This window comes from Amblyomma americanum, chromosome 9, assembly GCF_052857255.1.
Source record: "Amblyomma americanum isolate KBUSLIRL-KWMA chromosome 9, ASM5285725v1, whole genome shotgun sequence".
NCBI lineage: Eukaryota > Metazoa > Arthropoda > Arachnida > Ixodida > Ixodidae > Amblyomma > Amblyomma americanum.
This window is the reverse complement of record NC_135505.1, coordinates 108,785,800-108,809,137: the sequence shown is the minus strand read 5'-3', so window position 1 is coordinate 108,809,137 and position 23,338 is coordinate 108,785,800. Positions and strand designations below refer to the sequence as shown.

Sequence of the window (23,338 nt, the reverse complement as noted above, 5' to 3'; positions counted from 1 at the left end):
ATGATTGGTCGTTCGGGAAGAGCAACCCATGGGCCGCACGAGGCCCACTTGTGGGAGCACCTGCCATTGCAGGGCAGAGGCGCATCGCTTAACCGCTGCACCACTGCGCCAGGAAGGGTATGAGGACTCCCAGGTATCTATGAACGTAAAGTAGAGAATGACCAGAAAGCTGAAACTTTTCATGTGCCTGAGGTGGTGGTCCATTTATTATAACTGCGCCAGATAAACTAGCTCAATCCTAAATTCTGAAACGACAGATCACAAAATAATAAAAGCAACTGCATCACAAAAAACGTACTAGCGCTTATAGTGCCCATTACAAAAACTTGTATTGACTTAACATTTTTCTATTTGAAAAAGGCGAAGATGACACGAGCTGGAAGTCTCGCACTGTTTGCTGGGGAAGAATGAAGAAGAACCGAGATATCGAGACTCTCTACGCAGGGGACTAATCTCGAAGGACATTGTTTGCCCAGTTAGACGTCTGATCCCTTTTCCTGTCTCTACCGAGCTTTTCGGCGCCATGCTTGAAAGCTACGCTGCATCTCAGGTGAGCCTTTTCTACCAGCAGAGGATCAGACTATTTGTCTCGCAGGAAGAATGTGTGCAGCGGCTAGCCGTCGTGGTTCATTGGTTCTGGCGTTTGCCTGCGGAGCCCAAGTCCGCGAGAGTGAAAAGCTACCCAAGGGGCACAGGCTATCGGCACAATATTGATAACGTATTGGCAAAGACCGCTGCTACAAAGGGCCAGAGTGAGGCCATTCGTTTGCAATATTGGGTTGATTACCTGTGCTGCTTGGGTGCCGAGGCAGCCGGATTTCACAGGAGTCGAAATGCGGCGGCACACGTGTGCTTTCGGTGTTCAAACATGATAATTACATCATGAGGTACAAGTTGCTTCAGAGCGCCCTACTGCAGCATTGCTGATAACCCTAGCGCAGCTTCAGCAATTATATGCTACGACTGTTCAGTGACACTATTTAAATTTTGCTTTTCGTATACCGTACATTTCGAATTTTCTTTCCGCCGCCGCGGATAAAGGGTGCAGAGGTCAATATGCGTCAGTGGTGCAATAAAACGAATAGACGGAATTAGCATGTGCATTATGGCTGCTATCAGCATGCGCAGGAAAGGTATATATGTTTCTCAAACGACACTAGTTGAAAAATAAAAGAACAGAACCGCTGTTACTTGTAACGCAGTGGTTCGCAGTGGTTATTATAATGTTTCTTCATCGGTGGCACAGTTCGAGTGAAGTCACTTTGTTGTCCCTCAAGTAGTCACTGTGTTCGGGCCACTCGACGTAGTGTGTTGTCCAGGTGCACTGTAGCTACGTCATGTGTCGTGCACTGGGACGAATCATCGAAATGCGTTACGGTGACGCCTTGCATGACACCGCTGACCAGTGACCAATTAGTGTTGCGTGGTGTTACGCCGACAACGCCGAAGACGCGGAGCAGCAGCCGCTGAGAAAGTTTTTCGACATTCGAGCATTCTCTTCTGCGTATTTCACTAATATTGTGCGGTGTTCTACCGCTCTCACCGATCCGGCACATTGAAATGCTGCGGCTGCTTTACTGCAGCTGCCCGACGTAGCATTTAACAACCTCTCTCAAGCTGCCAGGATTCCTTACCAGAGCTACACGAGTTACTCGGTAACTCGGTAGTAAACCAGTCAAGCTCGGGTACATTCTGAGGAGCGCCGCGTCAGACGCGAGACACGAGAGAGTTGCTCGGGTAGAGCAACATGGGTGGCGCAATCCGTACGGGTGGCAGTGACAGGAACAGACACCTGCCAGTGCAGTGGCGCGTCGCTTAAACACTGCGCCACTGCATGTGCTGGTAGTGGTATGAGTACTCGCCGCCAGCTGTGAGTTTTAAGTAGAGAATGGCCAATTCTGCATAGATGGGCATTGACCCACGGATCTCTGAATGGTGTGCGGTTCGATGGTCAACGTGAACTACGTTATACAAAGGCACAGGATACCATAGACATAATCAACCGCAAACGTACCAACGGAAAAAGCAGTAGTGCACAATACTTTCGCATTCATAATGCGTAAAGAGACAAGTGCCCCTTGTAGATTTTTTTTTGTTTGCTGTATACAGCATTGACTGTTTTTAAACTGCAAAGGTACTTCATCTAGCTATTTAGCCCACAGCCTTAGGTTGTCGATTTAGCGTAAAGCTGCCAGCGTGAGTAGAAGAACTGCCTTCATCAGAATTCGTTCTTCCATCTCCCTTCCTCAGACTGCGGACAGTGTCGCGTCCACGCTTGGAGGCAACCGCCAAAGCAAAAAGCTTCTCATCCACGTAAGCTGCGCGGTCCTCGTGATCCTGGCGATCATAGACTGCCTCCTCCTCTACCTCTGGATCAATTCCAGTCCGATGAGGACGAGCGCTCGCAAGGCCGAGAAGCTCCGAGAGAATCCGGACCTTGACTACGACTACAACCGCAACCGAGGAGAGCTGCCCCTGGTAAGTCGAGGTGGTTAATGGTAGTGAGCGTATAGGTTTGCTAAGAACGCCGTGACTTTTCGTGCTCAGCTAGCATCTAAGCCTCATCAACTAAAAGTTGAAGAAATACTTGCCTTGGAGCATGCTGGAAGACAAACGCATATAAAGCCGTCCTATCATCATGTTCCCCCCTCTCCTAGCATAAGATTCAGCAATAGTGTATAGGAAGGCTCGGAGCAAGAGCATGAGCCACTATGCGCATATGTTGGGTGGCGCGCCTAGTCACCTTGATGTCAAATTTCCGGTCGAGACCGACGTCGGCTACTGATTTAGGCGCACAGGTCGCACGATTTGTTACGCCAAAGCAGAGAGAAAGCGCTCACGCCAGTAAAATTATTAGTCCGTTTCTTAGCCAGCTCCTCAATGCTGGAATATTGCCCAGTTGATCACGAGTGACAAAAGGACTAGGGTACGGAAAGTATTAGCACAGGAGGGTATGCCGTCTTCCCGCCACATTGTCCGAATGGACATGACTGAACTCTTGGGGTGCATGGATTGGGTGCGGTACTTCTATCGCTTAAGCACATTGATCGATGTAGAAATTTTTGGTTCATTTATGCGCTGGTACTAATCTTCCTTAAATCAAGCTGACGTGGTCTTTGCAATATCTGCGTGGTGAACGAAATTAAGACGAGTCAAAACCCCTTTTCTTCATTTTTAAGGCTTGCACAAACTTGAGCGGCACTCTGCTTAATTTCGCTCTGTGCAGGCCTTCTTGAAAGTTCAGGTGTCCTCTATTAACACACAGCGACGTGGTTACAAGAAAATGAGGATCAAAAAACTTTGTTTCACTAAAATGTTCTTATTTCAAAATTTCGGGAGACAAAGTTCTGACATTAGTAAACGTGCCATCCAAGCTAGGTCATCATAATCAAAGTAGAAATGTCAAAAATTAACGTTTTTTAGAGAACATACCGCGCGATGTGCCGCCAGCCGCACCCGATACTCGTTTCCAACGCGCTCCTTGGTTGGAAATGGGCTTCGCAAGTTGTGTTGCTGTTTGAGACCTGCACCGGCATTTTGTCAGAATTGCAGCAGAAAGACGTGAAAGCGCAAGCTGAAAAATAATCCTGAGCTTCCAAGCCGGTATTGAAAGAAAAACGAAAATGAAGTTATGAGCAGAACCGCATCGATCACATTCGGAGTCGAATTTCTGGTGTTTGTTCTTCTTAAATCACATGGCCTTATTTTCGTGACCTTCCGGGCACGAACACAATTTATGCATTGTTTAAAAACAAAAATAAGGAGAAAAACTGAAAACGACGGCCACTAAACAGCAGTGCGTGGGATGAGGAAGTTCTTTACTTCGTGTCATGCATGCATGCAGTTCCTCAAATCACTGAAGTCGTTTTTCGCATAAGACAAGCTCCACTTTTAGGAACAGTTTCGTTTATAGCGCTAAGCCAAAATTTACTTTCAAAGTGCTTTCTGCAGAAAAAATTAGTGCTGAAAGAGATCAGGCACTTATTATGATTAGTTCCTAGGTTTTTGCTTACAAGGTCTTACGTTTGAAATAGCAGCTACGGCGAAAATTCAAAATTTGCATTTAAGGGATGTGATTTTCGGGAAGAGGGGCGGTACAACAATGTCTTCCCCTTATCTTTTAAGGCAAAATTTTCTGAGGCATGTATGACGAAAAATTGGACACATCTTAGGTACTTTTACACCGATTGTGTTGTAAACTGGTGCAGTCACTATGTCACTGTGAAGTGAAACCATTCTTCATTTCTTAAGAAAACATATGGAAATCTGTGATGTTCTATTAGCTGAAGGATGCACCTTCCCTGAAACTTTGATCGAAACTCGCACAACGAGCCAGAAATTAACCCCATGTTCCGCAACCTCTATTGTTTATTCCGGCTATTATTTCGTATAACACGAGGTAGAAGTGCTTTGAGGCTAAGAAAATGCCGACATCGTTCTTTGGGTTGCTGATGTGGCCAGCCCCAGTGATTCGATCTGCGTTGTGGTGAGGCGTGGTCTGCAATAGAGGAGCTCTTTGTATTTCAAAAACATGAGGGCTCCTACAAAGCTTGGAAATCTTTCAACAATGTGCTTTCGGTGGTAAATCCCCTAAAATATGAGTTTAGAAGAAAAACTCTGTCTGCCGCACCACTAGGGAATGCAGCTTCTTTAGAATGGCTTTTCTCTTACATGCCTAAAGGCTACAAGTGTACACATAACCTACACTTATATAATGGCCAGGATGTAGTTCATGAAATATTGTATTCGCGTATGTCAATGTTTTTTTGGGGGGAGGGGGGGTCAAAACTGATGGTAAAAGGGGCTGTCAATTTATGTCTGGATGTAAAAATCTAGAAGGGTGGCTAATCGTTCAAAACAAACTCAGTGGTTCGCTGCAATTCGCGGAGTCTGAGTAAAGAGGATGGAGCAGTGGTAAAATAGGCCTCGTAAGGTAACTACCTGTAGTTTTTCCTGCGCCAACTGCCAATACGTAAGCCTGCTCTGCTTGCGTTACCACCTATAGGAAAAACTTGTACACCCAGGTTCTGTTTAGAAGTGCTGAATTAGAGCGCTATTGAGTTTTATTGAACACTGAAGCCATCTTCATATCTACTAATAGAACATCGACGTAAAGCCGGCGTTCTTATAAAAGACGTTCATTTCTACCACTTCTTTCGTGCACATGTTCTTTTTCCGTCGTTTAACACTGCTTGAATTGCTTCAATTACACTTTTCATCCATGTAATGACCGCGAATGCCCATGGTACTCTAATACGGATGTAATACGCTGCAGCCATCAATCATGAATTTAATTTATTCTTCACGAAATGGGCTTAAAATACTTCGGCTAATGGCCTTTTCTTCATTAGCGAGGTTAAAGAATTTGCACAGGGTATTGACTGCAAAATTTGCTAACAGGTAAGAGCGCCGCGGGAGCCTATCCTCGAGCTTCGCAGACTTGAGAGCGGGCAGTTGATAATACATTGTCCTGAGAGACGCCCTATCCAGACTGTTAGTACAGGCAGTGACGAGACAGACGAGCTCTTTAACTGTTAGTAGAGACAGCTTCCCATCGTAACAACAGTTGTGCTGACGATGGCTGCAATGACAACGGCGGTTATTTTTATCACGCATTGTGATCGCCAAAATGTGTTCAGGAGGATTTTCCAGACCCTTCTGGAACCAAGCTTGGCGGTCGAAACGGCGCCGGGCACTTCTGTTCGACGACGGCCTGTGCGTGGCTGAACGCGTACCTGGGCCCGGACGTTCCCGCCGTCAAGCAGCCGTGCGAGGACTTTTACGCCTACGTGTGCGCCCAGCACCCTCACTCGGTCTACGTGGACGGCCGGGCCAGACTCATGGTCGCCATGAAAGAGGCACTGCTGGGGGAGGCGCAACAGTCTGCGGCGGGAGTCGCCGGGGGACGCCACAGTCGACAATCGCGAAAAGGCCACGCGGTCGTGCTTCAGCGCTGCCTCGCTGGAGGAGAACCAGTTCTCAGTAAAATAGACGTCGAGAGGTACGTTCTATGCCTCTCGAAACAAGTGCTTCAGTTGAAAATTAGTCATGAGGAGTGGAAAGGACGCAGTAACTCTCTCACTTAAAGGTGTACACCTCAACCACATCGTGGGGATGGGTGGAAAATGAGAAGGAAAAAAGAAAAAGAAAGCAGTGCCGTATTGAAGTGCTCCGGAATAATTCCGACCACCTGGAGGTCTTTAACGTGCACTGACCGCGCACAGCACTCGGACGCCTTTTGCGTTATGCTTGAACCGGCGACAGCAAATTGTAGGGAGTTTCACAGGAGCGCAAAAGTCTTTTGTTTTCGTATAAAGCTAGATTGTCGTGTGAGTAAGTATACATGGGGACCGCCAGAAATATGATGAAAAGGGCTGAAATGCACGCCTCGGTAACATGGTCCTAGAGGCTAGGGTACAATCATCATCAGCCTGATTACGCCCACTGCAGGACAAAGACCTCTCTCGTATCTCTCCAATTAACCCTGTCCCTGGCCAGCTGCGCCCACCGTATCCCCGCAAACTTCTAAATTTCATCCGCCAAACTAATCTTGTGCTGCGCCCTACTACGCTTCCCTTCCCTTGCAAGGATGCAATACTGTTTGAATTAAAAGCAAAATTACTTTGTAGACGCACTGTTCCCTGAGTGATATAACCTCGCCGCAGCTGAGGAAGGGAGGGAAAGCTGTAAGGCAGATCGAACAGCACAGTGATTTCGGGGCTCAGTTAGTGGAAATAAGAGGCAGGTTCAGAAGCGGTCTTGAGCATGCAAAAAGTTTTACGAGCAAGCCCTCCGAACTAAAGGTAAAATAGTAAAATCAATGCGGTTTGGCGGATATTGATGCACAAGAGGCCTATGATGATGTCGGCTCGTCGATGTCAAGCAGTTCACTTTAAGCGTAAACATAGCAAGGCACAGTGGCACTGCAGTGCAAATAACATAGGTAAACAAGAAGCTTCAGCACGACCAGCAAATTCTGCCGCCCTGCGTTGTGCATGTCAAAATTCTCCGCGTTGATAACGAGAACCGGCAGGGAAATGGCACAAGCTTGAATAGCCTGAGTTTCAAAAACAATAGCCCGCACGTTGGAGAAGGAATTCGTAGTTCTTCCCTGAAATAAATATAACCTCAAGCATTGACACAAAGCCACCAGTGGGTGGAATCCTCTGATGCTTTCCGGTTATATGTGTGCGTTAAAATAAAAAAAGCTGCAGCGTCCAGCGCGCAAGGAAATCTTTGGGCGCTGATGCTTTCACAAGAGGAGAAAAAATTTCAGTCGATTTGGGTAACTATGCCAAATGCGCATATGTGCGCTAGCATGATGTGTTTAGGTGCTGTGTTGCTCTGCTTGGTTAAGGTGGTTGTTGGTGTGTGTGTTCTTTGATGCAAACGTGAAAGGAGGACATGGCAACACCTGCCATAGCACCTGCCTTGTGCAACTGCGGCACTCCTCACCTGCCAACCGGCAAGGCATTGACAAGTAAGCCACCCGGTGCGCAGGTGAGTCGTGGCACAGTGTCAATATGCAGTGTTATGGCAGGTGCTGCAATCGGTGGGACTTGGGGTGCTTGTATTGGGTTGCGACTCCAGTTGTTCTTCCCGAGCAGCCTCTCACAATTTAGTGGACTGCCGCCTGACATGGTGGACAGGTTGCCCCCCCCCCCCCCCCACATACACACACAGTGGGCAGGTGAGCAGCCTGCCACAAAACCGGCTTCAAACACATACAGACAAACACAGAACTCCCAAATGCGGGGAATGGCCACTACAAAAGCTAGTGCACTAAAAATGGAGAGGCTTTCCTACAGTGTCATGCCACAAGTGTGCGCTAGCAGTATTGGCTTGACATTCCGCTTTTACATACATTGCCTTTCCACTGCATTTTATAATTTGCTTTCGCCGCCGCTTTTTCGTTCCAGTGATGCTTGGGCTTTGGGTACGCTGATAGGTGGAGGCTCGTTGTGGGAGAATGCGGATGGATAAGAGGTGGAGGGCTGATTTGGGTGTATGATTAATGGAGGTTTGTAGGGGGGAGATCCATTCTTACCAGGGGATCTCCAGAGGAGGGTGTTTTCGGAGTGTAAAGGTTTCCCACGCGCACACTCACACAAAAATAATAATGATTTTTCGTAAAAAATGAACTATACTGCGAACTTAATAAACTGTGTTGTTGAAATTTAATCCACTGCTTGACAAATAACTGCTGCAGTCTAATTGATAAAGAAGCCCTCCAACAATGCGAGCATTTTTGCAAATTTTTTCACTTCGCTGACGCTGCTGTTCTAGCCTGAACTCAGAACAAGGATGTTGCCCGCAAAATTTTATTTCGTTATATCCTACCCCATTCTTTTCATTCAAAATGCTGCCCCTGCTATCAGGAATCGAAGTCACAAACTCGGGCATAGTTGCAGGACGCCACTACGAGAAATTACTAGGGTGGCTAGGTGCATGTAGTGCACAGTTCCGCAAATTCGATTGGAGCGAACCAACTGAAAACCTCTCCTCCTACAATTTCTCTACTGACAGCGCGTGCGAAGCGCCCTCGACGCAAGTTTGCCCTTCCAAGATGCCAGAGGGACCGAATGTGATTTCGGACGAATTTTTCCGAAGGAATCACAATGCTACCGTGGACGAATTTGTTGCCTTTGTCAACAGGTGAGCGGTCTGTCTCCTACCAGTTATATTTTTTAACAAGACGCAAAAATGACAATCAACACGTCGAATAATCAGTGTTGCCATGTCATCAAGTCAGTCAAGTGATTCAGCCCCAGGTAGAAGAAATTATGCAGATATTTCGCTGTCTTGTTGACAAAAGTTTCGAAAGCATCAAGGTAAAAAATTTTTTAACCTTATTATCATGGATGGTTGGCGCCGAAAGAGCACCCATAAGCTTGCCATACAATGTGCCTTTCGGCTTTGGGCTACATCGCACGGTAGACAAGCCCTACGGACTCGGCGCTTACTTCTGGCTAATACTCTTTTCACCGAGTCTCGCGCATATGTGATAGTAGTGTGTGTGTTGACCTTGGCAAAGCTTTGTGTTTACAACGACCTGTCAGCCAAAGCGTGCGCTTTCCGGGTTTACGTTCTCTGGCTGTAGATATACGGCACATACGCATACGTTCCTTTCCAGTGCCCTGTACCACAGTGACTATAATATATATGACTGACTGCTACAAATAGTATACGGAGCACGTATACAGCATCAAAAAGGCATCCTCTCAACACGCAGCCAAGATTCTTGTTGCGTAAATAGGAATCATACATCTTTCTATAGTAAGCTAACGGAAGGGCGGCTCTCGTTTTCAAGAACAGACAATAAAGGATTTTAGCATAGTGAAGCCCTACTTGCCGACACGCCTGCAGGAACAGAGACTACCCTGATGCGCATGCGCGATGACAGGTTCAGGTGTGCGCCTGCGTACAGCGCATGCGAATAAGGTATTTGTTTACGCTAGCTTACCTCCGTAGTACTAAAACTTTCTAATATTAGTTGAGCAGTACTGTCGCGATCACAGTTTTGCAAGACGTGGGAGAGCGTGACGGAACTGCATTCTGCGCCACCCAACAACCCACGACCGCTCTTTCACTCCTCGTAGGCGTCTCTGTTCCCTACCTAACGCGCACCGTACTTAGATCGGAACCGGTGCCACGTGCCGCTTCGATGTCCAGGCCGCGGATGGGCAAAGCAGATCGCGTCACCATTCGCGGAGCACAAACTTTGGTAATTGAAAGGGGTGACGCAAATATGTTTGAACTATTGAAAATCGTGTTCCTCGCCGGCGTGACCACCAACTTGCAATGCGCGCACGCTGAACGAATGGAGCGCAAGGTTCTGAATGCCTTCATGACCGACTGCTCCTGGTCGCGAAGAACGTTGGCACATTAAGCCCTTCGCGAAAAAAGCGGTCACGGTAAACATAGACGAAAAGGAAATGTGCTATTTGTTTTACAAGTGAAGTATCGTTCACATGGTGTGATCTTAACGCGCAAAATCCCGCGTTGAAAAGAAAAATAATAGTAATGTTCGGCAACAGTTGTGTCAGATGTGTACGCGAGTCCAGCACTCAGCAAAGCTAGTGCCCGGTGAACCTGGTGTCGACGGCTTTCACTGGCTGCAGTTGTTCTGGCGTCCACCGAGTGTGCTGGACATTTCGAGACAGAAAAAAGATCGGAAAAAGGTTAGCCGTTGCAAACGGCGCGCGATGCGATATGCATACGTCTATCTGCACTTTCACTGAAGTAAAAATACAAACATGCAGGCTGCGAAAACACAAACTGGTTGGCGATGTTCCGCTAGTCTAGTCCCACGTTGCTAATGCCCCGTGAAATTGCTATCCATGGCAGTCACTTCTGAACGAGATCACAAGATAAGCACACGCTGGACGGATGGATGGAAGGTAGGAGCGTCTCCTTTGAAACGGGGAAGTGGTAGTTGCCACCATGCTCAGCTTTTTCTTTTATTTTTGTTTAACTCTGCTGTAAGTTGTTAATACATTTTGCCATTTTCTTTAAAATACGTCTTCCTACACTTTAAAACTTATGACACCTCTCTGCTTTTGTGCCACCAATCCTTCAATCGTTTTTTGCTAATTTCCGTCGCAGATTTATTTGCATGACTATTGCTATCTCTAAACCCTAAGGCCTCAGGAAGAGTGACTGTGCCTGCATCGACATCGGGACGGACACCATCACAATTTATAATGAGGTGTTCTATTGTTTCTACAGATTTACCACACACAGCACATGTGTCATCTTCTTCGTTAAATTTCTTTTTGTAGCTGCGCGTTCTAAGACACCCTGACCTAGCTTCAAAGAGTAGGGCTCTGCCTCTTGAGTTATCATAAAACGTTTCTTTCCTGATCGGCCTTTTCCAGCATCGATATAGTTCTACACTATGCTTCTTTTCCATTGAATCTATCCAATTTTTACTTTCGACGTTTTTAACCTGTCGTTTAATGCTCTTTCTTTCTCCTTCCTCGTCTCTGGCAAACTTACTGGTCAGCTTTCTAGTTCGTTTCCGCCACTGTGTGTCAACGCTCTTTCTGTACAAGTATTTAAATACCTTAGCTGCCCACCTGTTATCGTGCAATTTCCTCGGGCGTTCGTATTGTGCTTTACTCTGAAGTTTCCGTGCTTCGAACGTTCCCCCGCCCATATCCCCCTGTACTGCCTCGTTTGTGGTTTTTCCGTGGGCACCTAGTGCTAATCTTCCAACAGTTCTCTGTGTTACTTCTAATCGCGACTGAAGTGCAGCCCTTAAGCATAGAACCGCATTCCCGAAAGTAAGCCCCGGCACCATTATTCCTTTCCAAATACCTCTGAGGACTCCATACCTTGTACCCCACAGTGCCCTGTTTCATTATCCCGGCATCTCTTCGCCCTTTTGCTATGAGAGACTGTTCGTGCTTTTCCGTGTACATACGCTAGCCGGATAATGAAGCGGCACCTGGCGCCGGCTCCGATCCACATTCACGCGTGTAAGGTAGGAGTGAGAGCACAGACATGCCTGCAAGGCAGAACGAGCGAGCACGTGCGCAGTTAGGTGGCGCAGAAGGCAGTATTTCTATGCTTTCGTTCATTGTCACGGATCTCTCCGGAGAACACTCGGACTGAAAGAATGGACTAGGCGACGGGTGTACCCACACAAACGCACATTTAATACACCCTACGTGGCACACACACTAGAACACAAAACTAACAAAACTAACACAAAACACAAAGACTATATATACACACGACCTGGGCACACTGCTACTACCGTCTACTACTAGTGTTCTACTATTAGCGGTCGGCGTTCGTGCTCACGGTTGGTTCGGTGTGACTGCGGCGTTGTATGGATCCAGTAGGCGGCGTCGAGGCGGCGTTCGCCGTGATTGAGCTGGCGTCGCTGGCGGCGTTCGACGCGCTTGGGTTGGCGTCGCTGGCTGCGTCGTACAAGCTCCAGGTCCAAGCCCCCGTGGAGATGATGCCGGTGTTGTTGGCGTTGGGGCACCACCCGGATGGGTGGCAACAGCGCTGGAGACACCCCTGGCCGTAGCAGGTGGTAGCGTCCTCTGTTGACTCCCCGGAACGGGCTCAGGCACGGTAGGAAGTCCACAATGCGGAGTCGTAGAACGCGAGCTCACCGGAGCAGTAGCCGGCGTCGCTCTCTTCCAGCCAAAGTGTCCCTGACCCGCCGGAGCCTCCGCTTCTCTGCTGTTCCCCCCGGACCTCACTCTCACTCGCCCTTTTATAGCCTCGGTGTTAGTCCACGTATGACTTGTCGTCGTCTTCTCTTTTCCACCAACCAACTCTCTCCACCTCACCGAATGCGTCTCCACCAATCATCTCCCTCCACCTCACCGAATGCTTTTTCTTCCTCTTCTTTATTCTTCGGTTTATTCACGTCGTCTTTTTCACACCTTTTTCATTTAAAATTTTATTTAGGCTCCTTAATATATGTGACACTCACCCAGAAAAAATTTGATCGCGACTGAGTATATGTTTTCACTCATGAATCGCACATACCGCAACAAATTGTATATATCCTTTAACGTTCAATATCTCTCCATAGCCTCTTTATTTTAAATAGAGTGGAGGTAGATTTCTCGAAATTTATTATCTGCATTAGTTTTACGAATTTATCAAATATAGATTTGTGTTCTATAGTAGAATAGCGTCCAATATTGTCCCTCTAACGATTTCATGGCGTACTTTAATGGACTAGGGACAATAAATTTTCAGCTGATTTCTTTCCTCCCTATGACGCGGATTGTTTTAGCAGGACTAAAACATTGAATTAGCACTATTCGGTGGAAGTATTTTTGTACAGAACTTTGAGTTTTTATTTTTATTTGCAGGGTTTGTAAATTAGCATATAGTGCATGGGACTGCAGCCAAGCACTCGAGTTCGGAAACACGAAGGCACAGCGCAGGCTTTATTTATTTGAACGTGTGTGCCTTACGGCTTGTTAATGTCCCATATTTTTTTACATCAAAGTGCGCTCAAAAGATAAACCGAGACTTCAGTCCAGAGCAGCGCTTAATTAAATTAATGAAAGCACACAATGAATTCTACTTCGCTTATTTTTTATGGTCTAATTCCTTGTATACCGTTGCAAGAATCTGATGCCAGATCTAAACTTTTTAGGCCTGGACTGCTGAAAGAATTGCGTACGTAGTATACAGCTTTGGTAAAGAGTCTTCAGGCCACATTAGTTTCTTTTCAGCTGTGTATGCGAGCATTTCGGGTATTCCTGAAACTTGAAGCGTTCAGAGGAGTGAGCAGAAGTAGATTCTAATCTGTCCCAACAGTTATAACTTCTCATCATCATCAGCCTGACTACGCCCACTGCAGGAAAAAGGCCTCTCCCATGCCTCTCCAATTAACCCTGTCCTTTGCCAGCGGCGCCTACCGTATCCCCGCATTATAACTTGTAATGTGCAATAACTTCAAAACTACACTGCTGAAAAGATATTCCTGTGGCTTCAAGAGCTTTGTCCATGGCAGAATATGCCCACAGCAATGTAGCACATGTGAGATTTATTAATCATTCTTTGCAGATTGTCCGGCCAGAGGACTCTCAGTGGTAGTAAGGACAGAGCGCCCAACTACGTCATACACCGAAGAAGCCGCTGGAATAAATCCACATTTCCGACTAGGTGGGTGGCCAGGGCCTGCCAGTGGGTCTCACTCTCAGCGCGCTGCCATCTGCGAGGCAGACTTCAACGCTCTGCCAAGAAGCTCCGAGAATATCAGCGCGCCTGGAAGACCATCTATTTCGCACCCTTCATGGGCCCACAGGTAATCGAAGTTGTTCTAATATACCTTGAGTGCAGACGCTGGATCATTAAAAACGCTGGAAGCAGGGATACCTCAATCGGCAAAACAAAGTATAGTAATACTGAAACAAATTCTTTCTTTTATTTCACACAATCTTTCTTTATGCAGAAATGTGTTTTAATGCATGCACATCAGACTCCTTACAATAGCCTCTGCACTGCGTGGCAAGACTTTTTTTCGTCCGTACTGCAAATCATGCTTAGATAAAATTCCGCCTTGATCAAAAGGCAGACCGCCCATGTCCCTAACGAGTGTAATGCTACACATTTCGTCCACTGCATAGGCGTCTGCGTTGGTAGAAAGGTAGGTTATTGTTAGTTCAGTCCAACTGGAACTTCATAACATAAACATGCATGTTAACTGTTGAGCATAAAATGTTCTTTATCTAATTGTTAAATAGATTGAGAACGGCATTTATACTTTTCCTTCTTGTCTGCATAGTTGCATAATCAAGAGTTACTGTACAGGCTCCGCACAGGAGCCAGAGTTGCTCATATGTGCTCCCAGTTACCACCGAAAGCAACGAAGTGACGTGGCAAAGGCGCAACGGTAATGTAGCAAGTAGGTGTCCCCTTGGCTTTTGTTATATTGATGGTTTTCCTCCAGTCTTAGCAAACTGTCGTGGAAGCCCACTATGGTGCCTCTTTTAATGCTTTCTGTTTTGAGGCTATGTCTATGCGGCCTGAGCACACACCCTTGCTTCGCGTCCACAATGTTTTCTGGTTTTTGTCCGACATTATTTCCTATTGGCCTGCTTAGAGACATTCACTCCTTAATAAGGAGTGAACGTCTTTCTCCTACATAAAAGTGCTGATTTTTTCGGATATGGCTGCTACAGCCGCTCAGGAAATACATTGGTCTGTTCTACAAAATAAGCAAGGTCCTCACTTTCTCGACAACAACTCAGAATAGTTAGCTGATGGGCTAGTTAGTTTTCACTCATTATATTCGCCTAATTTAGTGCAAAACACACACCAGACAAAAGAAAGGAACCCACAAGACGAAACACTGGCGCTCGTGTTTCGTCTTCTGTGTTCCTTTCTTTGTCTGATGTGTGTTTTGCGCTAAATGAGATGAATATAACAACTCACTTTAAAATTTCCAATAAACTGCATGTGTAGGCAAGTTGCATTAGATTATGATGTGAAAAGAATATTTGTTAAGGTGTCCTAGGAAGAGGAAACGAGGGCATTTTCGATGCCCGGCTTTAGGCTCCAAGAAGTTTGGGTGATGAACGCGGGTATCACTCCTTGACGTGCAGCTGTGGAAAATGGTCATTATTCTTTTTGTGTCACTGGTTCGGTCCAAATTACTGCATTTTCAGTGTTCCGCGAAAATCGGTTCTCAAAGCTGCAGTTGTCTCTTTCGTATTGCTGCTTCCGTTCCGGACCGGGTGTACTGTAAATGTGCATTGAATTTTAGACAACTGCCATTATGTAACCATGTAGTAGTTACATGAGTGAGTTACATGCAAACTCTGTACATGCAGGCGGAACCCTTGCTTGAGCTCGTCTATCGGGGCCCTCTTAGTCCTCGCTTGCAGGCGTGCCTAAACATTATGGCGGACGCGTTCAAAGACGAAGCACTGACTGTAGCCAAGCAAGTGCTCACTGGCGCCGTCGACGACCTTGGCGGCTTGCTGTCGGACCTAGGACGCCACACACGTCAGGTCTGTAAAACCTCGCGATATTCATTTAGTGTGTGCTAAAATTGTAAATTTTAGAAGTAGCCCTCATAAAGTCGCAACCAAACGATCATGAAGCCACAGTTTAAATTCGGAGAGCTCGCAGCTCATCTGTGATCTATTCATCAAACAATCTGCCTTTTTCTCGAGATGAGGCGCCCTCTGGTGAGTGGCGAAAATTTTTCTGCTGCTGACTTGAAAACAAACGCACGTGGGAGACGCAGGCGCGATCCAGTTCCAAGGGGAGCCAGCTGCGCCTGCGAAGTGACAAGCGTGTGTGCTTGACGGCGGCTGCCATCTGTCGAATGCGCCTGTCAATAACACGAACTGCACGCGAAGTAGGAGCTGGCGGTTTTATTTTCAACCAGTGGAGCTGGAGGACAAGTGGCGCGCATGCGCAGAGTGGACTTGTGAAAAAGCGGATACTTTAGCCGGATCAAGGTGACCTGGGATCGAACTTTCGAACTATTCATTTTTTTATAGCAGTGGCCAGGTAGTTTGAGCATCAGCTTTTCGTGTGACTCCTTTATCTACTGTAATCTCAACCATGAGCTTTTTTTTCTGGTCTGTTGCTAAGCTTCAGTTCTTGAAAAAATTCCTTGACCTAACCATGCGATAGAAGAAAAAAAAAAGAATGTTTACACTAAGCCGCGAAAAACAATAATCATTGAGCTCCATTGGCCTCCAACGAATGTACTGAATCGTTATGTTCGCGTTGTTCCCACTATACCATCCTCCTTTTTTTATATTTGCCCATATTTCCTCGCCGTCCTCGGCCTTCAAACGATCGTCAGTCCGTGAAATAAACGCCATGCGTTTGAACTGTGTGAGGTAGTGCGCAGCGTGCATTTACATTGGCGCACGGGTCTAGGATTGCTTCTCTCTCAACTCCGCGTCGCCGGCTTCACTGGGCTACAGTCGAATACAACTCAAGCTGTAACGAGCAAAAGAACGCCCTCCAACCGCAGGCCGTGACCCAATGCCATCGCGTCGCTGTCAACCTGGGGTTGATCTCCTATGACCTGCAAGCCCCTTGGGATGTCATGCTAGCTGGTGCCCGGTGATTAACATTAACCACGACGTCATGAAAACCGGTCGATTCTATTGGCTGGAGTGCCCTTCTGAAAGGCATTTTCCGCTTCTTTCTTTAGTTGCAGCAATTTATATTGCAGCAGAGTACTACCTCTTCGCATGCATCATACCTCCTCACGCATGGTCCCCGTCATGCAGCACGCGCACTACGATGCGATTGTCCGCAGCCTTGCTACGCCGCCACTCCTGGCCACCGGCGCGATAAAAACTGCGGACCGACAATAACATTGCTATGCAATGGAATAACTCCCTACGATAAACAGCCTACAATGTTCGCTGTAAAGCGCGTTAGTCATTGCGTTCTGTGACATAGCCACACGCGTTTCCTCACAGTAAAGTCCTCCTCGCCATGACCAGCATACAAAACACTGCAAAAACCTTTGAATGTGAACGTTCCGAGCGCAAACAAAACCATGATCAGTGAGTTAGACAGAGCAGAATGGTGGGTCTAAAAATTAACATGCAGAAAAACAAAGTAATGTTCAACAGTCTAGCAAGGCAACAGCCGTTCACAATTGGCGTCGAGGTGCTGGAAGTGGTAACGGAATACGTCTACGTAGGGCAGGTAGTGACAGCTGATCCGGATCATTAGAGGAAAAATAGCTAGAAGGATAAGAATGGGGTGGAGCGCATATGGCACGTTCTCTCAGATCATGAATAGCAGGTTACCGATATCCCTAAAGAGAAAAGTGTACAACAGCTCCATCTTACCGGCACTCACCTACGGGGCAGAAACATGGAGACAAACGAAAAGTGTTCAGCTTAAGTTAAGGACAACGCAGCGAGCCAGGGAAAGAAAAACGATGGGTGCAACGTTAAGAGGCCGTAAGCGGGCAGAGTAAGTAAGGGCACAAACGCGTGTTAATGACATCCTATTCGAAATCAAGAGGAAAAAATGGGCTTGGGCAGGACATGTACTGGAAAAGCAAGATAACCGCTGGTCCTTAAGGGCAACGGAGTGGATTCAAAGAGAAAGTAAGCGTAGCAGGGGGTGGCAGAAGGTTAGGTCGGCGGATGAGGTTAAGAATTTTGCGGGGATACGGTGGGCGCAGCTGGAAAAGGACAGGGTTAATCGGAGAGACATGGGAGAGGCCTTTGCCCTGCAGCGGGTGTAGTCAGGCTGATGATGATGATGATGAAAGCGCGCGGATTTTGGTCCTGCTTTATGTGCGCGTCTTCGCCTTCGTCCTAGAAAAGTTTGCTGCGCATTAGTATAAAACTACTCGCATTATCACACAAGCACTTGGTGGCACGTATTTTTATGTATTAGATAATGTATAAGTGTATTCCTTTATCAACGGCCGTAGGAACGTTGGCGTCTAGGGTGTGCTGTCTCCTAAATTGTCAATTAAATTAGCATCACATCTGCTTATAGCCGTGTTTCAGGAAGACTCGTTTATAAGCACACGGCCATTCTCGCGTTCTTTCTTACTGCACCGCAGGTGATGATGAAATACCTCCGCTTCACCGCTGCCCAAGAAGATGCGGATGCCGAAAATCTCGCATTTCCCAGATATTTGTTGCCAAACGAAAAGGACGACATATCCATGGAGGTGGTAGGCGCCGGAAATAGTGCAGCGGTCAACATGACGCTTTTCTCCACGGAGGTGGGTACAGTGCTGACGATGGCTTGCGTACAATGAGTACGCGTCCTTCTTCACGCTAATGTTTTTACGATGCCCGCTCGTAGTCACCTGAATGCTTGTCTTTACTTTTGCCTTCATTCTCACTAATTTACTGGTCTCTTTATTGTATCTGTGACGTCATACTCACGTCATACCTTTGCGATTATGCCATACTCGGTGTGGTGTCGTGTATACGCAATGATTCTATTTTCCCGCAGGATTGTAAGTAGAGCTTATTTGTCTTACCTCGCATTCTTGAGATGAACGACAGTCCGTACGAGGATATGCATGGAATCCAAACGGGTAATGGACCGATGCAAACATGCTCACAAACTTTTATGCACTTTTGTAAGCATAACTGAGCAATAGTGGCGATGGACAAAGGAAGAAGAGTAACGGGGGTTTGCTTGTATTCTCTATGTTCACTGTTATTCTAAGGAAATTATGAACAGGGATGTCTTACCAATAAAACTGAACTGCAATATATGTTATGTTTAAATTTCATTCGATTGTGATCAAGGGTTATTTTTCTAATGCTGCAAAGAACAATGCACCACCAGTTGTACCCTCCTAATATTCTCTGAGCTGCGTGGCCGTGATGGCGTTTTGACATTTCTTAAATGTGGCACTGTCGGCAAACGTTTAGTTTGAGAGTGCACCTCTTATACGGGCGCGCTCACACTGAAGAAATACATGTTCCCAGGAAGATCTTGCAAATGCGACCGTCTCTTCCGAAGGTTGATGCGGAATCAGCCGTCGGTGAATGCGCTGGACACACTTCTTTTTCGCGGCCGACCTCACGGTTTCGTATTTGGGTCACAACTTCAGTATGTACATAATACATATTGGGCTTATTTAAATATTGCAATCTAAACGAGATTCATTGAGAGGAAGGGCAGTAAAATGGCAGCTACGAGCGCTACACTAGCCACAAAAATGCAGATTGCTGCTGATACAAGAGGACAAGGCGTAGAACATAATTGGGCAAAACCATTGGACGATCCTCAACACGAAGCTGGACGAAACGTAAAAACTACGAATCGGAAGAAGCACTGAAAAAGAATAAGCTTACTGCACACAAAAATCATTTTACTCCCTTGCGAAGGTTCAAAACCGGTTATCCGTTAAGTTGGCTATCTTCTGCGCGATTGGAGAAAGTACAGAAGCAACTTCAATCTTGAAGATGTATTTAGAAAAATTATCTTCGTGCACACTACAATCTACAGGTATGTGCCAGGATTTATAAGATTTACTTCATAATAGGGATCAAACCTGGAACGATAAATTAGTAACCGGCATTCTTTGTGATCATATAGCAGTCACTTTCAGTTTTCGCTAGCTGTTACGATTGTAGAAGGCAGTAATTTTCAGTAGCAATAATAGTTAGTGGGTAACAATCAGATTCTCGCAGTTCACTGGCTTTGTTTGAGAAGAGAGCACCTGAGGCTATTTAACGCGATAAGTTATCAACAAGCACATTTGAACTAAAGTACGAACCAAAATATATCGGCGGGAACAGAGACTAAAAGCGACGCCTTGGCATAAACAAACTGGACGCCACGCCATTACGGCAGCTGTGCAACTGTGCCTGGCAGTTCAACCCGCCACGGTAGCTCAGTGATTAAGGCGCTCGGCTGCTGATCCGGAGTACCCGGGTTCGAACCCTACCGCGGCGGCCGCGTTTCGATGGGGGCGAAACGCTAAGGCGCCCGTGTGCTGTGCGATGTCAGTGCACGTTAAATATCCCCAGGTGGTCGAAATTATTGCGGAGCCCTCCACTACGGCACCTCTTTCTTCTTTCACTCCCTCCTTTATCCCTTCCCTTACAGCGCGGTTCAGGTGTCCGCCGATATGTGAGACTGAGACTGCGCCATTTCATTTCTCCAAAAACCAACCAACCTGGCAGTTCAGGAATCAGAAACTACTTTGGCTGCGTTCACACTTGCCTGTTTATAAACTGAAAGCTATAATTTGGTCAAGATGTAAGTAGCCATACTAAAAAATTGTCAACGAGAAGAAAATCAATACCAGACGCACACGATAAAATAGCCTACTCTCAGTTGAAGTTGTTAAAAAATTCGCCGCGAAGAAAATCGGCAAAAAAGCGCCAGCACAGGTCATGTTCCAATTCTGGGTGCAAGTTCCTTCCTTGACAAAAATGTGCATGGGTTGCTAACACCTCTCACATGTGTTATCAATGAAATAAATAAGGAAGCGTACTAATAGATTGACGCGTGATATCACTGAAGTTTACTTCAGTGATGCGGCCTGTGAGGCATGTGTAAGCTAACCCTCCTTGTTATCAATCAAGAAAGCTGATTTCTTGGTTAGCAGTTGTCCAGGGTGTTTGTTTGTCTTTTTTGTGCAGTGCATTCTCGTGGAATTTTGGACTAAACCTGGGTTTAAAGTAGTCTCTGTCACGTCAGTCTCTTATCGTCATCAGGCATTTGGCGCATGTTGGCATTCACTTTTTCTATCTCGACTCTGCACTTTCCACCAGGCGCACTTCGCCAACAAGGAGCGCCAGCGTCGACTGCTGGTCCCGCCAGGCCTCCTCGGCCTGCTGGTCAACGCCTCTTCGAGCCTGGGAACCGTACTGGTGCCGGCGATCGCCGCGCCTCTCCTGCGAGCCATGCTCATGGATAAGTCGTTCGAGAATGTCCCGTCAGTGTCCCCCAGCCGGCTTGTGAACCATGTTTCCCAATGCCTGGCCACAGAACAGAACGTCAGCGAAGCCATACGGAGGCCGACGGCCGCCGAGTTGGTCATCCTGGAGCCATTGCTGCAACTATACAGGTGTGTCTGGATATCAGACGGCACTGAACATATGGAATCGAAAGGACATATGAAATCCAAAGCAATCCAAAGCAGACTCGTGATAATGTGGGGCAAGATTATCTCGTGGCAACTATCCATCATTTACGCCGATCGCAGCAGATGATATATCTTTATCCATAATAAGCAAGAGCTATCTCTTTGTTCTGAGTGAAGTTTCCACCTCAGTGTTGTACCAGTACGCTCAGCTATGTTGAAGATTTTGCGATGATGGCGGCGCTCTTTCGCTAATTTGTGCATGCAGAGCAAGAGGCGACATCAGCAAAGGAAAGTACTCATCCATTACTTCATACGGTAAGCTTGGAAGTCGATAGAACTGAGCGGATCATTTGCGTCTTTTAAGAGCAATCGGATAATAGAACTCGGTGGTCCGGGATTAGCAGATGTGAACAAGAGGAATGGGCATAGCGTGGCATTTTCATGATCCATTCGTGTCAGAAACTGCATTGCCAACAAATTATTACAATTCTGCTATTCCCATACGGCTATGCACAAGAATAGATGCACTTTAAGACTGAAGTCCGTGCTACATCATCCTAGAAGAAGCCTTGAGATTCAGGCACAGCTTTAGGCACATTTTTGATCGAAACAAACAACACTGCAGCACTTCGCGGTCCGCGCCTACTATTCCAAAGCAAAGTTTAAATCTTCAGCCTTGTTTGGAACGATGCGTCGAGGCATTCACTGGTGACGGCTTGTTCATGTAAATGCGCAGGTCCTTTGCTCTATTGGAGCGTTGTTTTTTTGCGTTGCATTGCGGTGGGGCGGTTCGCTCTACCGGCGCAGTAAGCTCGGTTGAGGTAACTGAATGAGAGTGCTACGCCGCTCAGGTTTAGTACGCTTCGCACACATAACATTCAGGCATCTAAACAAGCTCCAATGGTTCCGCATACTCACCAAAAGGTCGAAGACTCACCTCCAGGGTGCAGCTGCCTCATTTCAATTGAAGAGCAGAGGAGGGAGGGGGTCATGCAATAGCGCTTGTGGGCTGTGTGATCTGCGAGTTCACTTTCAAGTACCGAGGGTGATGTAAATGAGTACAAAGCCCTTGACTACTGACGCGTTACTGCCTCACATTGTACTGGCACGTAAAACACCATTATTTTTATCAAATATTGTACAAAATTCTCGAAAAGAAAAGACCTCAAGGGGCTTGCTTCCAAGGAAAGTAATGGTGCTCGTGTAGCATCCGTGCAGGCCCTCAGCATCAAGAAGTTTGAACGCCTCCGATGCGTAACAGAACACACAGCACGGGTCAGACTGAGAGCCACTAAGCTTTCTAGATATCACAATGTTAGTGCATATTTTCTTGTACTGTCTCCTAGATATGGTTGCTTCAATTCTTGCAGTGCATCTTTGGTAACCAGACTTACTTGTCAGTCCTCTCTTACATTCGGCGGGTAAACATAGCTTGAGGGGGTAATTGTGTCTTTTTACGTCCTCAGGAGAAAACTGGATGATTCGGAGGGAAGCGGAACTCTGCTTCATCCGAGCTACACCAACGGGCAGCTCTTCTTCGTCCTTTGGGCTCTCGGACACTGCGGCGAACTGAAGGGTGCTACTCTTGTCAATACTGTGGCCAGAAACTCCGGCCACTTTGCCGAGGCGTTCCAATGCACCACGAAAACTACCATGTCAGCCGTGGAAAAGTGTTCGCCTAACGCCCAGGTGTAGCTGCAGCGAAAGACAACCGTCAAAACTGAACTCACTTGACCTTCTCGGGGGTCCTCCTTGAAGACGTAGCGAATTATAGGTCGCAGTTTGCACCGTGCCTTTTCTTTGATTCCAAGAGCAATGCCTCCACGAAATATGAATACAATGTGAAACGTTGAAGAGAGGTCGCCTGCCGTGCTATGATTGTTTACTCCCTGCCTGTTTTCTTGAAGTTTATTTTGTCAGCACCGTCATTAAATTTATAAAGAGAGTCTGTGTGATACATTCTTCTGGCATCCCGACGTTTAGCGTTTTGCTTCATTTCATCCCCATAATTGCTTTCCCTGAATGCAGGGTAAAGCCTGGTACCCATTTCTGACTTGTGCCTTTCTGTCGAATTTTCTGTAATTCTTTAATTTCCCAGTAAAATGAAATTATCCTAGGTAATTATATTTCTGGGAATTTCCACTTTCACTAAGTCATCCGCAGTTTTTGGGCGCCATTCTTTTGAAAAAAAAAGTAATGTACTAGACGTTTTGTAGTTCAGAAAAGTAGGCACTATGCGTGCATTGACTGTAGCACAAGTTCCACGCTTTGCCACTTTTCTGTTGTCGTGTGACGCTA

At 46.6% G+C, this 23,338-nt stretch overlaps 1 protein-coding gene across 1 annotated transcript; it reads left to right on the top strand.

Moving 5' to 3' along the window:
* Nucleotides 1-448: 448 nt before the first annotated feature.
* Nucleotides 449-22,894, top strand: LOC144103578 (uncharacterized). Its single transcript, XM_077636257.1, has 9 exons — nt 449-550; nt 2,251-2,478; nt 5,640-6,001; nt 8,527-8,655; nt 13,546-13,786; nt 15,315-15,494; nt 18,044-18,208; nt 20,727-21,022; nt 22,507-22,894. Exons 1-9 carry the CDS (start codon nt 524-526, stop codon nt 22,733-22,735), a joined length of 1,857 nt encoding a protein of 618 aa, XP_077492383.1. The 5' UTR covers nt 449-523; the 3' UTR covers nt 22,736-22,894.
* Nucleotides 22,895-23,338: the final 444 nt, after the last annotated feature.